Source organism: Nanorana parkeri, unplaced genomic scaffold (genome assembly GCF_000935625.1).
Source record: "Nanorana parkeri isolate BGI_ZX_2015 unplaced genomic scaffold, ASM93562v1 scaffold811, whole genome shotgun sequence".
NCBI classification, from domain to species: Eukaryota; Metazoa; Chordata; class Amphibia; order Anura; family Dicroglossidae; genus Nanorana; species Nanorana parkeri.
This window is the reverse complement of record NW_017307079.1, coordinates 434,048-450,038: the sequence shown is the minus strand read 5'-3', so window position 1 is coordinate 450,038 and position 15,991 is coordinate 434,048. Positions and strand designations below refer to the sequence as shown.

The following is a 15,991-nucleotide window of genomic DNA, read 5'->3' as shown; positions in this document are numbered from 1 at the left end:
TGGCTCTTTAACAACCTCCACTTCCCTTCTTTCCCCTCCTCATGCTGAGACGCCTTGGACTCGGATATCTCCGAAGCTGAAGTCTTGGCTTCAATTACCAATCTCAAACCTGCAAAGTCTCCGGGCCCGAACGGTTTGTTTAAACTTTGCTATAAAAAATTTAAAGCTATCCTGGCCCACCACCTAGCTCGTCTTTTCAATGTCAAGAAATCTGGTTCCCCCCTACATCCATCCTCCCTCTCCGCCAATATCTCCATGCTACCCAAACCGGGTAAGGACGACTTAGATATGGCCAATTATCGTCCCACATCATTATTGAATACAGATGTTAAGCTGTTGGGGAAGATCCTGGCGAACAGGGTGAACAAAACCTTGTGCTCTTTGATTCACAGGGACCAGGTGGGGTTCACGCCCCTCCGACAGGCCGGGGACAATGTGCGGAAGGTGGTGCATTTAATATATCTCATGAAACAGAGATCCATCCCAGGGTTTTTTTTATCCTTAGATATTCACAAAGCATTTGACACACTATCCTGGGGACTATCTACATTATGCCCTGGCAAAATGGGGCTTTGGGCCCTCCTTCCGCACGTGGCTCACGACTTTATATCGGAACCCCTCCGCTAAAGTCATGTATGTGGGACATTTCTCAGACACCTTCTCAATCTCCCGGGGCACGAGGCAGGGATGCCCCCTCTCCCCCATTTTGTTCATCCTGGCTATTGAGCCCCTGGCCATGCTGATCTGCAAAAACCCCTCCATCAGAGGAGTGGACGTCCTCTAAAATTAGTTTGTTTGCCGACGATATTCTTCTTTCCCTGACCCACCACTTGATATCCCTACCATCTCTTTTTAGCACCTTGGAGGCCTTTGGGAATCTGTCTAGCCTGGTAGTTAACCAATCTAAATCCCTGGCCCTAAACGTCTCACTTCCTTCTCCAGATGTAGATCTCCTTAAGAAAAACTTTACCTTTGCATGGGCCCAGCTTTCTCTTGCGTACCTAGGCATACTTTGTCCCCGTCCTATGATTCGTTGTACGCGGTGAATTACATACCCCTTTTCCGCTCCCTTAAAAACCTCTTAACTTCCTGGAATAGCTTACCCATCTCTTGGCTGGGCCGCATACATGCGGTCAAAATGACCCTACTCCCAAAACTACTATATTTATTCTGCACCATACCGGTAGCAATCCCCAATTTTGCCCTCAGATCAATGCAAAACCACATTATGTCCTTTATATGGCATGATAAACGCCCCAGGGTAGCCCGGAAAACGATGTACTGCCATCGCCGCCAGGGGGGGTTAGGGGTCCCTGACCTTAAGAAGTATTATCAGGCCGCGCAGATTGCGCCCATTGCCACCCTCCACATCCTGGTTGACCCACATCCTGGTTGACCCACCCCTCTGGACCTTGCTAGAGATCCCCTACGTACATCCATGCTCCCTCCCCTCCATTTCCTGGCGCCCCCCCCTGCCCATCGTCCCTTAGCCCGATCCTTACCCATACCCTACAGATATGGCATTCCACTAAGTATGCAGTCCCCTTCATATCCCCACACCTACCCCTAACTACTTTCCTAGGGAACCATATGTTCCCCCCGGCAATGGACAGTCCATCGGCCTTTACTTGGTGGCACACACATGGCTTCACCACTCTTTTCAGTTTTCTACAGGACTCTAGATTGCTCCAATGGGATGCCATAGTGACCAAAGCTCAACCGCCCTCTCGGGAAATATTCCGATACATCCAAATCGGGCATTGGATTCAATCCCTACTTCATAATCCCTCTGCTCCCCTAACCCTTTCATCCTTCAAACGTATATGCCTCCGTGCTCCCAGCTCCTCGAACCTCCTCTCCCTCCTATACTTCCAGCTCAACACCCTCTCCTCCACCGCCACTCACCGGTATGTCACAAATTGGCAGCAGGATCTCCACCATGCGAGGCCCCCTGAGGAGTGGGGGTCAATTTGGGATGCGATCTCCAGGTGCTCCCGAAACATCACCACCCAGGAGGCGGCCTATAAGGTGCTCTCCAGTGGTACCTCGTGCCCTCTCGCCTCTGTCACCTCCACCCGTCCAGCTCCAACACCTGCTTCAGGGGATGTCAAGCCCTAGGCGATGTTATGCACATCTGGTGGACGTGCCCATTTGTAGCCAGATTTTGTTCTAAAATTCTTCAGACACCTTTACTCAATCTTCAATATCTCAATACCAAAAGACCCCTGGCAGGCCTTACTTCATGTGAAAATCCCACAACTCAAAACGGCCCCAATGGCAATTGGCCAATTTCATATTTTTAGCAGCTAAACAGACTATAGCTCACTCATGGGAAAAACAGGCAATTCCATATCCTGAATTCCAACAATGTATACAAGGATTCTTTGTCAACGAACATCTCTCCAGCATACTGTTGGACACGAGTTGGAGATTCCATACCGTATGGGACCCATGGTTCTCCATTTTCCTGTCCACTCTAGATCCTGGACGTATTTTTACGTACCACCAAAGTTTCAATAGTGAAATATGGCTGAACCAGCCTCCCTCAACCAGAGTGCCAAGGCACACTAGTGTGCCCCCTAGCCTCCTCAGGGGTGCCTCAAAATGTTCTGGAAGTGGGATTGTGATGTGAAGGGGTTGCTTATGTAAAAGAGGAACTCTGATGTGAAAGAGAGGAAAAACTGATATGAAAGTGGGGGCTACTGATGCAAAAGGTCACTCTGATGTGGGGGGGAATCTTGATTGTGAATGGGGCAGTTCGATGTGAAGGGGAAACCCACTTTTTGTGTTGGCCCCCCTTTGATATTTTAGACTGAGGTGCCTTGAGATTTTGCATACTTTTAAAGGATGGCTTGACTAAAAAAGGTTGAGAAACGAGGAGCTAAATTAACATAATGCTCTATGATTAAAGTGGTTGAAAGAAGAACTGCCTGTCCTGATTATAGCAAATGGTCTGGTAAATTGTTTCTGCAACTACAATCGTCTTGTAAATAAAGGCTAATAAAGAAAATAAAGCAATCCATGCCTTGTACCTACCTATAAAACAAGTTGGGGCTGACTGCCCTCTTCTGTGTCCCTATCCCATATGTGTGTCCCGCTTCTCACTACAGATGAGCTGGTGTTCATCTTAAGTGGTCATGTCCTGCTCTGGCTTAGAAGGCTTATGCCAAGTTATTCCATGGGCTGTGATAGAGGAGCTGTCTACTTGAAAGCCTGCAAGTAGACCACACATCTGAGGGAAGCAGTGGAGCATATAATGTATATTGGATAGGGAGCACTATGTATATGTTTATATGTAAAGTAAACCCTGAAATAACACCTACTTATTAATATTTATAAATCATTTTTCTCTAGACCTGTAAGGTTGCTAACTCCAGTTGGGCCAGTTACTCCAAAGCACTGAGCACTATTCCTGTGACCATCAAATCATCAAGTGACAGCTTCCAGCAATTTAGGAAGGCTGCAATAGCCAAAGAAGAGAAGGAGAAAGCACTCAAAGCTCAGAAAATGCAAGTATTCTATGTTTTAGAGGGAACATTTCAAGTTTTGCTTTAGTTGTGTTGAAGCTTGTTTTTTTCTGTAGAAGTCTCCATGCTTCTTAGACCTGTCTCCATATCATTATTAGTTAAAAATACTATATTTTGATTTATGCATTAATACTTCTAATGATGGTATTCATTTTATTTTTTTTACATTGCCCTGTTTATATTTTTCTCGTATTAACATGCATACTCTACTGTTTATCGACAGTTTAGTACAAACTGTAACTGTACGATAAATTGCATGATTGAAGGCCTGAGTTTTGCCAAAATACCAAAACAATCAATAACCTCAATATAGTGGAATAAACCCTGGTTTTCTAACAAGACATTAAATATTATATGTTAGTAAAAGCATGTTCTTGTAGTAAACTGGCCCTCATCATTTCAGAAGGCTCTCCTGCAGTCAACTGACTAAAGCCATCCAATATACAATACTTAACATGTATACATCTGCTGTTCATCACAACTATTTTGCTCCTGAGAACAGAGAGCCCATGTTTCACAAGGAGAGATACGTACCAAGTTGTGCCTTTTTAGCATTTGATCTTGATCACAGTTTATCACATGGTTTGATATAGTGTCCCTCCAGCCTGGTTATTAGTGCCTCACATGCCTGAGTGTACAGTTAAATTGAAATCAATTCCAATTCCTGAACTAGAGTATTTGATTCCTTATAAGTCTTATGGGTATGCAGACAACTGATCATACATGAGCCTATAATAAGTTGCCCATAGTTTATTTTCTCTGAATAGTCACTAGATGCATATTCTATTACAAAGACGATAATGCTGACATGTTCAGTACCCAAATATTTAGAAATCTGTTTATAAAGTGTTGAATGGCAGATGTAACCCAAGATTTCCTCAGGATTGGAAGTTAAGTTAGATGAAAGTAAAGCTGTTTGAGGGAGACAGACAATTTCTATACCAGAGTTCTTTCTTCTAGGCTGTATAGCCCTGGTGCCCACCCTGCAGCCCTTTGGCACTTTTTATGGCCTTTGGGGACTCTTGCAGATCATAGTCCAGGGGTAGACAAGCTGTGGTCTCTCAGTTGTGGTTAAACTACATATCCCATGATGCATCTAAATCTTGGAGTCATGTCTGTGGCTGTCAGTCTTGCAATGCCTCATGGGATAGGAGAGAAAAATTCTAATATTTTTAAGGAGGCTGTAGGGAGCACAAATGTGGAATCACTGATTTGTAAAGGGAAATTACAAATCCCATGAGGCAGTCCCATGAAGCACTACATCTTTTGTAGCAGGTCTGGAGTCTCTGACAATGTCTTTGCTTACCTTAAGTCTCCAATCATTTATTTTTGTATTTCTGTAGACTCTAACCATCTCGTATTGAATGTCTGTCTCTGACAGCTTTTTGTAGCATTACATTCACTGATTATGACCCCTTGGCTCTATATCCTGAAATTTGACCACCACTGCTCTAGAGAATTGAAATTGCCCATCAGTTGTGTTCCCCTACAGTTTTAGAGACATTAAATGAATAGTGGGTAAAACCAGTTTTTGTTTTTTTACAGAGAAGAGAAGGCTACAGAGAAAATTGTCATTACAACACCAGAAACCAAGACTCTTGATGTGCAATGCTTAGTTATACAAGAGATAGTTAAAGAGGCACAACCAGTTGAGATTATCCTCAATGAGCATGTTAAGGAGGAACGAGACCTTGCAAGGAAGAGAGAGCAGGAAAGACGTCGCAAAGAGACGGTAAGTTATAGACAGATATTTTACATTAGTTCTCTGGTGGTATGCCCCTGCATTTACCTAGTCAAAATATTATCAATTCTTCGTTCATACACTTTAACCAGTAAGATTATATCTTCTCATTACTGTCTGTCTGGCAGTAGAGGCTCATCTCTGTTCAGTGTTGCTTCTTTAATAGAGAATAATAGAAAATACCCTGCCCACACCATAGATCACTTGCAGGAAGATGCATGAAGTAGAGATGGGCAAAACGGTTCATCTGCATGAGCGCTCCTCAACGGATCGCTCACTGAAGAGATCCGGATCTATTAAATGGCTCATGGTTCACTAAACGGCTCTTTTTACTATAGTAGGAGAGGAAATGAGACAGGGTGTAGTTTTTACTTGATGAGCCTTCCAGTAAAACTCTTCCTGTCCCAGTTACAATGCTCACTCACCGTACTATATCTGTGGAGGAGCAGCATTATCATCCTGGGCTGCTCTCCTAATTTGGACTTTAAACTCCTTTCTCCTCTTGTCTTCTTCATAACATAGAAGAGAGGGATTCTGTAGTCCTCAGCAACAGCTAGGAAAAGTGTAACTTATAAAGTGTCCAGGGCTGCTGATAGAGGGGTACAGGCAGCCCTCACGTACTGGGTCCGGGCCCCTTCAAGTCAGCAAGGGGGCATAAACCCAGCACAAGCTGACTTTAGGGAAGGGAGACAGTCCTGCCCACTTGCCATGATAACCAGTTGATGGGCAGGCTCCTCCCCTCCTTCCTTATAGGTGTCTGTGCCCTAAGGAGGAGAGGAGCCTGTCCATTCATTGGTTATCATGGTGAGTAGGCGGTGCCGTCTGCTCGGTAGGCCAATCAGGGTTTCACCTGCTCATTTGGACTGTATTTAGGCCCCTCCCCTATACCACACACAGTCAATGGTGTCTCTGTTGGCAGGGGCTGGAGTCCTGCCCTGAGGTAAGCTGCACAACTCAAGAGTTGTGTAACGGTCTCTACTGCCATAAGGAATTGTAGAGAAGGCCTGGAATACTTGCCTTTCTTGAAGTCAGTGTTGCTCCAGAGTCCATAGAAAGCCAGCTGAAATCAATAAAACTGGCCTTAAACTACTAGAAAACTAGTTAGAAAAGTATTGTTTTAGAATGTTTATTTAATGTTTCACACTAGTGAAAAAACATTTAAGAAACAGAATGGAAATTTTTTCTCATTTCTTATCTGAACAAATGAAATTCTAACCGTGAATGTTATTTTTTGGGCGAGAAATTGTACATATTGTAATGTGGATATGCTAGGCATAAAGGAAACCTGTTTTAATACACCTGGGATTCCATTCAAGTCACAGGGCTGGAGGAAATCTTAAGGGCTTTAGAAATTAGTTGATTTGATAATGCCAAGATCAAATGTTCTGATACCAATTTTGAACACATTTGAACGAACCTCTAACAGCATGTAGTTTTTGGGTTGGCCTGGAGAGTGAATCTGTCTCATGTAAGACATGTCATTGCAGTAGCAGCATGAATTTTAAAAGTAAAGAAAGCAGCATAGTAGCTACACAGAGCTGGAGCTCTCATTACTGTTGTGTACCTACAAGCAGTTGTAAGTTACACTGTGGCATCTGGTCACTGACAGGCTTGATGCAAGTATGTTATTGTATATGTATAGTTAAATAGTTGCTGCATGCTCAAGGCCCATTTTATAGGTGATGAATTTCCCTTAAGGGAACACCACTCCAAGAAAAAAGATGATTTCCACTGTACACATATATTCACACTGTTTGTTTTCTTTTTCTTTCCAGATGGATGGAACCATTGACATGTTTTTTCAGAGCAATGTTATGGCAGATTTTGAAGAACATCTATGCTAATAATTAAAACCATACTTTTGTAATGGTAATTTTCTTCTGAGAGTTTACCAGGGAGTCTTCATTGACAAATCCAGTTGCACTTATAATTTAATGACAGTCTCAGTTCTTGCTGTCATTCAAACTCAATTCTGCCTTGAAATGCAAAATCGCTTATATTAGCACTAATTGCAAAGCAGGAAGATTGCATGTACAAAACCTGATGATCACTTACAATCTTATTTTGTATTGTGCAATTGCATGATCCGAATGATTCATGTCCGTTGTTTCTCTAAGCCTTGTTCCTTGCTCAATGCTCAATGTCAAATTTCGTAGGTCTTAGAAGCCATTAAAAAAAAGCAAAATAGTATGTCTTTAAAAAAAACAACTTTAAGATGTTAAATTTGTATTTGATAAATATATGTTTCTATTATTTATGCTGGTTTTGTCATTTTTGTAATTGAAAGGCTATCCTGATTTTCTGTTATGGAGGCCTTTATTTTGACATACTATAGTTTGCACAGAGATTGCTGTAATAAAAGATGTTTTTTCTTCAAAATAGAAATGTTTTTTGTTTGCTCTACATTTCAATCCACTTAGTTTATGAGTAAGTGCACCTTTTTGGCCATAAGGATACCCCATACTCTCCTCTGCACATTAATATATATAACAAAAACAAAAGTCTGAACCCAGATCACCCCACCCCCAACACTCTGGCTTTCCCAAAGCTCGAGTACACTATTCTGTGAGCCATCATTTCAGCAATACTACCCATGTTTTGGCCCATAGCCGTAAGCTGACCATAAGTTGCTTGAATTTCAGTTGAGTCCTGCTGGCTTGGCTTCAAGCAGTGTGTAGCCCCCTCGGGACCCTTTTGCGAGGCAGCTGGTCTGAAAATGTATGGCTTTTTGGGTATTCTGACAGTTGAGGTCACTGGCTGCCAGACTAAGTATCTTGGCAGGGATTCCCCCATCCATGCTAAGCAGGAATTGAGCATTTACAATAGTGTACGACCAACTATAGAATATGGGGTCTTCCTGTAGGCTTCTTGGCATGTGCACTGAAATTCAGAAACACCAGCTACTAGCATGTGGAAGCATAGCTCTGAACATTCAGTAGTGAGTAGGTTGTTATAGACGTACTCTGAGACATATTTATAATGCAGTGGATTTGACAGTCACCGAACATTCACTGGTGGTGAATCATACACTGTACATCGCATTCAGCAGTTAGATTCACCTGCAGAGAATGTTTAGTGAATGTCACATTTACTATTTTACATATACACTGAGTGGCCAGTTTATTATGACCACCTGACATTTGTAGACAAATTAGCTATAATTAGCTATAATTTCGTGCTGAAGTTGCTAGCGGGCCAGACCATTATAAATAGGGAAGCAGGTTGTTTACCACGACGGTAAACGTGATTTTTTTCTGAAGTAATGGGTAAACAACGCGATTTAACAGCCTTTGAACGTGGGATGATTGTTGGCGCTCAAGCCATGGAGCGAGTATCAGCAAAACAGCAGAATTCGTTAAATGTTCAAGAGCAGCTGTTGTTACAGTGTTTAAGACTGGACTGTCAGCCGAAAATCTGGGTCTGAACGTGCGAATTGTGGCCGTCAGCGACTAGTCAATGTTAGGGCAGAACGGAGAGTGGCAAGACTGGTACAAGACAACAGAAGGGCAACAGTTCAGTGTCAGATTCCTCGCATCACCTTTCAACATCTCGTGGAGTCACAAGGAGGCCCAACGAAGTCATCTCGTGGCCCAACGAAGTACTGATGCGTTGGTCATAATAATCTGGCCACTCAGTGTATGTGCCTAGACCTTTTATATTTGTTTCTTCAAAAAGTACATTGTTGACAATTCAAAGTAGATCATTCTAAAAGTCAGCAGGTATAATTCTTTACTCTGGAAACAAGATAATCACAAACACTTTGTATACTGTTCCATTGGCTTCAAACATTTCTCAGAATCTGTTCAGCAGTGCACCAGTGCCAGGTTTGCTGATGTTTATATTGGTAAATAATCCAGTATAGAACACATTGAATTACTGGATCCAATTCAGAACATCTTAGATTATTGTATTCAATGCAGAACACATTGGATTATTGGATCCGAAGCAGAACACATTGGATTATTGGATCCGAAGCAGAACACATTGGATTATTGGATCCGATGCAGAACACATTGGATTATTGGATCCAATGCAGAACACATTGGATTATTGGATCCAATTCAGAACACATTGGATAATTGGATCCAATTCAGAACACATTGGATTATTGGAACCAATGCAGAACACATTGGATTCAATGCAGAACACATTGGATTACTGGATCCAATGCAGAACACATTGGATTACTGGGTCCAATGCAGAACACATTGGATTACTGGGTCCAATGCAGAACACATTGGATTACTGGGTCCAATGCAGAACACCATGGATCTAGCATTTACTGGGTCCAATGCAGAACACATTGGATTACTGGGTCCAATGCAGAACACATTGGATTACTGGGTCCAATGCAGAACACATTGGATTACTGGGTCCAATGCAGAACACATTGGATTACTGGGTCCAATGCAGAACACATTGGATTACTGGGTCCAATGCAGAACACATTGGATTACTGGGTCCAATGCAGAACACATTGGATTACTGGGTCCAATGCAGAACACATTGGATTACTGGGTCCAATGCAGAACACATTGGATTACTGGGTCCAATGCAGAACACATTGGATTACTGGGTCCAATGCAGAACACATTGGATTACTGGGTCCAATGCAGAACACATTGGATTACTGGGTCCAATGCAGAACACATTGGATTACTGGGTCCAATGCAGAACACATTGGATTACTGGGTCCAATGCAGAACACATTGGATTACTGGGTCCAATGCAGAACACATTGGATTACTGGGTCCAATGCAGAACACATTGGATTACTGGGTCCAATGCAGAACACATTGGATTACTGGGTCCAATGCAGAACACATTGGATTACTGGGTCCAATGCAGAACACATTGGATTACTGGGTCCAATGCAGAACACATTGGATTACTGGGTCCAATGCAGAACACATTGGATTACTGGGTCCAATGCAGAACACATTGGATTACTGGGTCCAATGCAGAACACATTGGATTACTGGGTCCAATGCAGAACACATTGGATTACTGGGTCCAATGCAGAACACATTGGATTACTGGGTCCAATGCAGAACACATTGGATTACTGGGTCCAATGCAGAACACATTGGATTACTGGGTCCAATGCAGAACACATTGGATTACTGGGTCCAATGCAGAACACATTGGATTACTGGGTCCAATGCAGAACACATTGGATTACTGGGTCCAATGCAGAACACATTGGATTACTGGGTCCAATGCAGAACACATTGGATTACTGGGTCCAATGCAGAACACATTGGATTACTGGGTCCAATGCAGAACACATTGGATTACTGGGTCCAATGCAGAACACATTGGATTACTGGGTCCAATGCAGAACACATTGGATTACTGGGTCCAATGCAGAACACATTGGATTACTGGGTCCAATGCAGAACACATTGGATTACTGGGTCCAATGCAGAACACATTGGATTACTGGGTCCAATGCAGAACACATTGGATTACTGGGTCCAATGCAGAACACATTGGATCACTGGGTCCAATCCAAAACTCCAAAAGTCTAGCATCCGCTTATTTAGTCATTTGCATTTTTTATGTCTACATTAAAAACACAAGTCTCCTTACCGCGAGAAGATGCATAATGAGACAATGGAACTCAACGGCACCAACAATCCAAGATGTTACCAAAGAGTTGCAACGTCTCTTTTGTGTAGAGCGACTGGACACAAAGATACTCGTACTACTCATTTCTTATCCAGATGGAGGCATTTCCTTAGCAAATCCTTCTCAGTACCGGAGATTCAACAAATCGTCAAACCATTCTGCTATACTAAATGGTACCTGAAAAACGAGCTGTCGAATGCCTTGGGGGTCATGCGGGTAGATTTGGATTTAACGTTCCTCAGGGGGAGCGATTTATGGAAACTTGAATAATAGTGATTTACGGTACTCTTGTACAATATCAGAGATGTTGCGAATAAAGGGATCTTTCATGCAATACGTGAGATGTAAAAGAATGACCTGCATCATATCACATATATGATGTTTTGTTTTGAAGTGATGACGTTTGTGTAAAATGATAAAACTTTAATGAAATATTTTTGAAAAAACCCCACACATTCTGGTATATACATTCTCAGAATCTGTTCACCAGTGCAACCAGTACCAGGTTTGATGTTATATTGGTAAATAATCCAATATAGAACACACTGGAATATTGGATCCAATTCAGAACACACTGGAATATTATTGGATCCAATTCAGAACACATTTGAATATTATTGGATCCGATTCAGAACACATTGGAATATTATTGGATCCAATTCAGAACACATTGGAATATTATGGGATCCAATTCAGAACACATTGGATTACTGGATCCAATACAGGACACATTGGCTTACTGGATCCAATGCAAAACACACTGGCTATTTGGATCCAATTAAGGACACATTGGAATACTGGATCCAATGCATAACACATTGGGTTACTGGATCCAATGCAGAACACATTATTATTATTATTAGTAGTAGTAGTAGTAGTAGTATAAGCGAGGAGATGCAATGACACTGATCCCAGCAAATTCAGCTGTAGTGACTTCAGAAGCTCAGCCCTACACGCGTGACGTCCAGACCCCCTGATGAAGTTATGCTGGACGTAACGCGCGTAGGGCCATCAATCACTGTTAACATTAAACTGATGAGCAGGAAAAGCTTTTAAAGCGTCGCCTATGGGACATTTTGGGTATTGTAGTTTTTGCTGTTTCACAGGTGCACATAATTAAAAGGCTTGACATGTTTGGTGTCTTTGTAACTGAAGTGACCCCATCTTTTATTTTGTACCCCAAAAAATGGGTATTATATTCTGTTTCTGTGCACTAAATTTCATTTTAGTGTATTTGTCCTAAAAATACTGGTTTGGTGAATATTTGCGCAAATACTGTGCAACTAGCATTTTTTTTTAATTCTGCAGTGACTCTGTTTTCAGAAAATATAATTATTTGGGGGGGGGGGCTGAAGCTGTTTTTTAGCCAAAAGTTCCGATTTTATCGTGTGCGCGAAGAGTAAGAAATTGCTCCAGACAGCAAGGGCTTAAAGAATGTCGTCTTTGTATTTTGTTTAGCAGGTGTACCCATCTGTGTTAGGTCTAAAAAAAAAAACAATTTACACTGGGTCATACTTGTACATAAATATTGAACCCAAATCTTTACAGTTAAGGTGGGACACGATATATACAATATCCTCTATATTGCCTTTCCAAATACTGTACATACTATATCGCTGAGGAACCATTTGTGTGGGACAAGCTTTGCGCAATTTCATCTGCTTAAGGAGGAATCCTCTGCATTTCCACTCAACTAAGAAATGAAGGAACTGTCATAAGATGAATGGGCAAACCACTTCCATTAGCCCCATCCCTGCTTTGTTCCCTCTTCCTTGTTTTGTCAGAACAAAAGGTGGCAACTGTACTTAAAGCTGAATGTGGTGTATTGGAATAGCACAATTTTTACGGACAGTCTCAGTGACAGCGTACAATGACAGTACATCTTTGCTCTGGAATTAATTTTTTTATTTTACAGTTAGCTTGGCTTAGATAAAGCAGCAGCACCACAATCTTATTAATTTCAGTTTGACAAAAGGGTTTTTTTAGGTAGTTTTATTACAAATTCTGCAGAAAAAATCCTTTTGACCAATATAAAGTGATTACATTAAAGAGCAGTCTTTAAATTTTACAACAACTTCACATTTAAAAAAAAAAAAAGCATTGTACAACAATACTTCTCAATTTCTACAGCACACCAATAGGTAAAGTTGTGGCAGCTTCTATTCCTACAGAGGTGTTACATCAGCTTTACATCCAAGTAGATTTTTTTGGGTTTCTTCCGCAAGAGAAGGGCAACATATTTTTCCAAGCTTCATAAAGTAGATTTTTCAAGGTTTTAAGATCTGTTTTAATCTCATGAGAATTTGATTTTTTTTAGGGACGGCTCCCTCACTGGTTAATAAGATTGGACTAGGGATGTGCCGATACTTGGCATTTTCACAAGAACTACCAGGGTCGCAGAAGTTGCAGCTGGGACAGGGCCCTGGCGCTCCACTACTGTCCTGAAATCATTAGTCTGTATTGTTTTAGAAAAAATTTTGCATGACAATAAACAAAAATGTATCAGTACTCGTATCTGTAAGCACTGAGACAAATACTTGTACTTGGTCTGGAAAAAATGGTATCGTACATCCCTAATATCTCAGGATCCCCGTAGCCAATACCCCTTAAAAATGACAGCTGCCTCCTAACTTTTAGAGTTTTTCTCTAGTCTAGTCTTGGAGCTGGAAAAACATCTGTACTTGTACCAAGTACGTACTTGGTATCTGAACATCCTTACACAAGACGCTCTCATGGGCAGGGCCCTCTTTACCATCTTGTCTTGATTTGTACTGTAACTGTAGCAGGACAATTGTAAATAGCAAGGCTAGGCCCAAATGTACTAGAGATATAGCGCACAGCCTGGGGCTTTGCTAAAAGAATTAAAGCTGAAATTTAATATTTGTTTGTTAGACCAACTCAGGGACACAACTTACCTCCAATGAGGTGTGTCCTGTGACCTGTTGGCTGCAGCTTGTTGTAGAAATACTCCCTCCTGCTTACAACAGACAGGTGACCTAATTTTACCTAGATGATCCATTCAGGCCTAGACACCGTCCCATAACTTAAGGATATTTAATAAGGATAAAAGGTATAGTTTTTTAAATACACCGTTGATGCATATTATGTGAGAAATATATTCCTGCAGTCTTGTAAAATTACTGAAAGTTGTTATTTAAAGCTTAAATAGTCAGGTTGTTGCTTCTGTAAACTCTTAATTTAAGCCAAAAAATGTTGTTTTCAAGAGAATAGAGAATAGATATCGCAGTTTGTGCCTTTACTGGGAAGATCAGTCAAGCAAAACAAAACAAATAGCAAACGCACTCATCAACTTGTTACCAGCTTTACAGCAAGGTGCACATATACAGTAAAACAGCAAAAAGTTTTCCCTGCACTCACCAGCCAGCATGCAAAAAAAAAGGTGCCTTGACGCGGCTGTGCGGCTTTCACATTTTTAGCGGTGAGACTGGTTTTTTTGCATGCTGTTTTACTGTATAAGGCCCTTCCATGTGCACCTTGCTGTAAAGCTGGTAACACTTTGATGAGTGCGTTTGCCATTTGTTTTGCTTGACTGATTTGGTGCAGTGATGCATGGGGGGTCTCAGCTGCCGTTGTGATGTGCGGGATCCTTTGTGCATCCCTGTGCCTTTAAGGGAGGTTGGGCTTCCTCCTGACAAACCTGCACCCAATTTGATCTTTTGCCATATGTGCTCCAAGATGGAGACTCTCATAGTTTAGAGTTAGGGTCGCACTATTTAGAGATGCCTTGACGCGGCTGTGCGGCTTTCACATTTTCTGCAGAAGGTTTTTAACCTTAGCGATGATGCAGAGTTTTTTTCATGCTGGCTGGTGAGTGTGCTGGGAAACTTTTTGCTGTTTTCCTGGGAAGATATCCTCTCGCATATGGTCTCTGAAATTCCAGGAACATGAAATGAGGTGAACAGTTATCAGAGGAGAACAAGAAACCCTGACAGAGGTTCTCTCCTTACCTGCTGTATCCAAAGCTGGAAAAAGAAGACTCGGCTAGAGCTAGCTGGATTTTAAAAGCATAAAGAAATTCTTAGTTTCAGCAACATAAAGAGCCACTAGATGGTGTTATTAGCTAATTGGTAAATACACTGAAGATATTTTTGAGCTGATCTTGTGAAAATGTTGCTGTCCCACTTGCTGAGGTTTTTTTAAGCTCACAATTGTCTTATGATATTTTCTAAATAAAAATCCCTCTTTTGTACCCAAATTGTTTTGTCCCACGTTTTTCTATAGCTGGCTGTGTTTTTGTCCTGATGCATACAGCTATATCATGAAAAGTGCTACTTGTAACACCATTTTCCCCTGCGGTCTGAAAAAATGACCTTCAGATGGCCTAATCGTGTACATTTGGGATGCCTCAATATACTTACTTTACAGACGTTCCCAAGCAGGGTCTACGCCAGGGCTGGTTGGGTGCTAGTTATGTTAGAACAGTTTAATGTATTAACAGAACTTATTCAGTAGAACCTGACAAATATGAAATGGAGGGTGAGAAGAATCAAACACGCTTGGCTTGGATTCTGTTCCTTTCAGAAGTACTCACAGAATTGTGTTCATTCATAGTATTCATAATTTCCTTCAGCTGCTGCTTAGCAGTAATAATTACTTTGTAGGACAGGATCCTTCTGATAGACACTTACCACTTCTCCTAATAAGGGGAAAGCTGCAAGTGCCTCTTTGAGGTAGCTTTCAGATCCTCAATAGCTCCAGAGCCCTCAGGGAGAGAGCCATCAGCACAAAATCCATCTGGGCAGAAGCCCAAAGGAAAGAACTATGTAGAAAGGTTGGTGCCAAATATTTGCCACCTCTCCAGCTCACATTGCTGGGCTAAACAACTCATAACTCAGAATGCCAATCTTTCTGATTACTGGAGCATGCTCAAAAGTAGCTTTCAGAAGTAATCAGTCTTGTGAGCTTACGCACATTCAAAACTCTAGGGGACAGTTTGGCTAACTATCTACTAACCCCCCTAAAATCACAAAAAAAACAAAACAGCAAAACCCCATAACTTCAGCAGTGTCCATGTATATATAATACATATATTATAATATAATTAATCAAATTGTCTATTTTTTTCTTAAAG

At 41.6% G+C, this 15,991-nt stretch overlaps 1 protein-coding gene across 1 annotated transcript in view; it reads left to right on the top strand.

Moving 5' to 3' along the window:
- The window catches only part of BRDT (bromodomain testis associated), a 69,728-nt gene that overhangs the window by 47,309 nt on the left and 6,428 nt on the right, over positions 1–15,991 (top strand). Inside the window, exons 19-25 of the mRNA XM_018565078.1 lie at positions 188–271; positions 1,842–2,041; positions 3,355–3,513; positions 4,424–4,441; positions 4,871–4,884; positions 5,073–5,259; positions 7,044–7,137. Coding sequence (XP_018420580.1) covers positions 188–271; positions 1,842–2,041; positions 3,355–3,513; positions 4,424–4,441; positions 4,871–4,884; positions 5,073–5,259; positions 7,044–7,112 — 731 coding nt within the window. The 3' untranslated portion in view covers positions 7,113–7,137. The remainder of the gene's footprint in view (positions 1–187; positions 272–1,841; positions 2,042–3,354; positions 3,514–4,423; positions 4,442–4,870; positions 4,885–5,072; positions 5,260–7,043; positions 7,138–15,991) is intronic.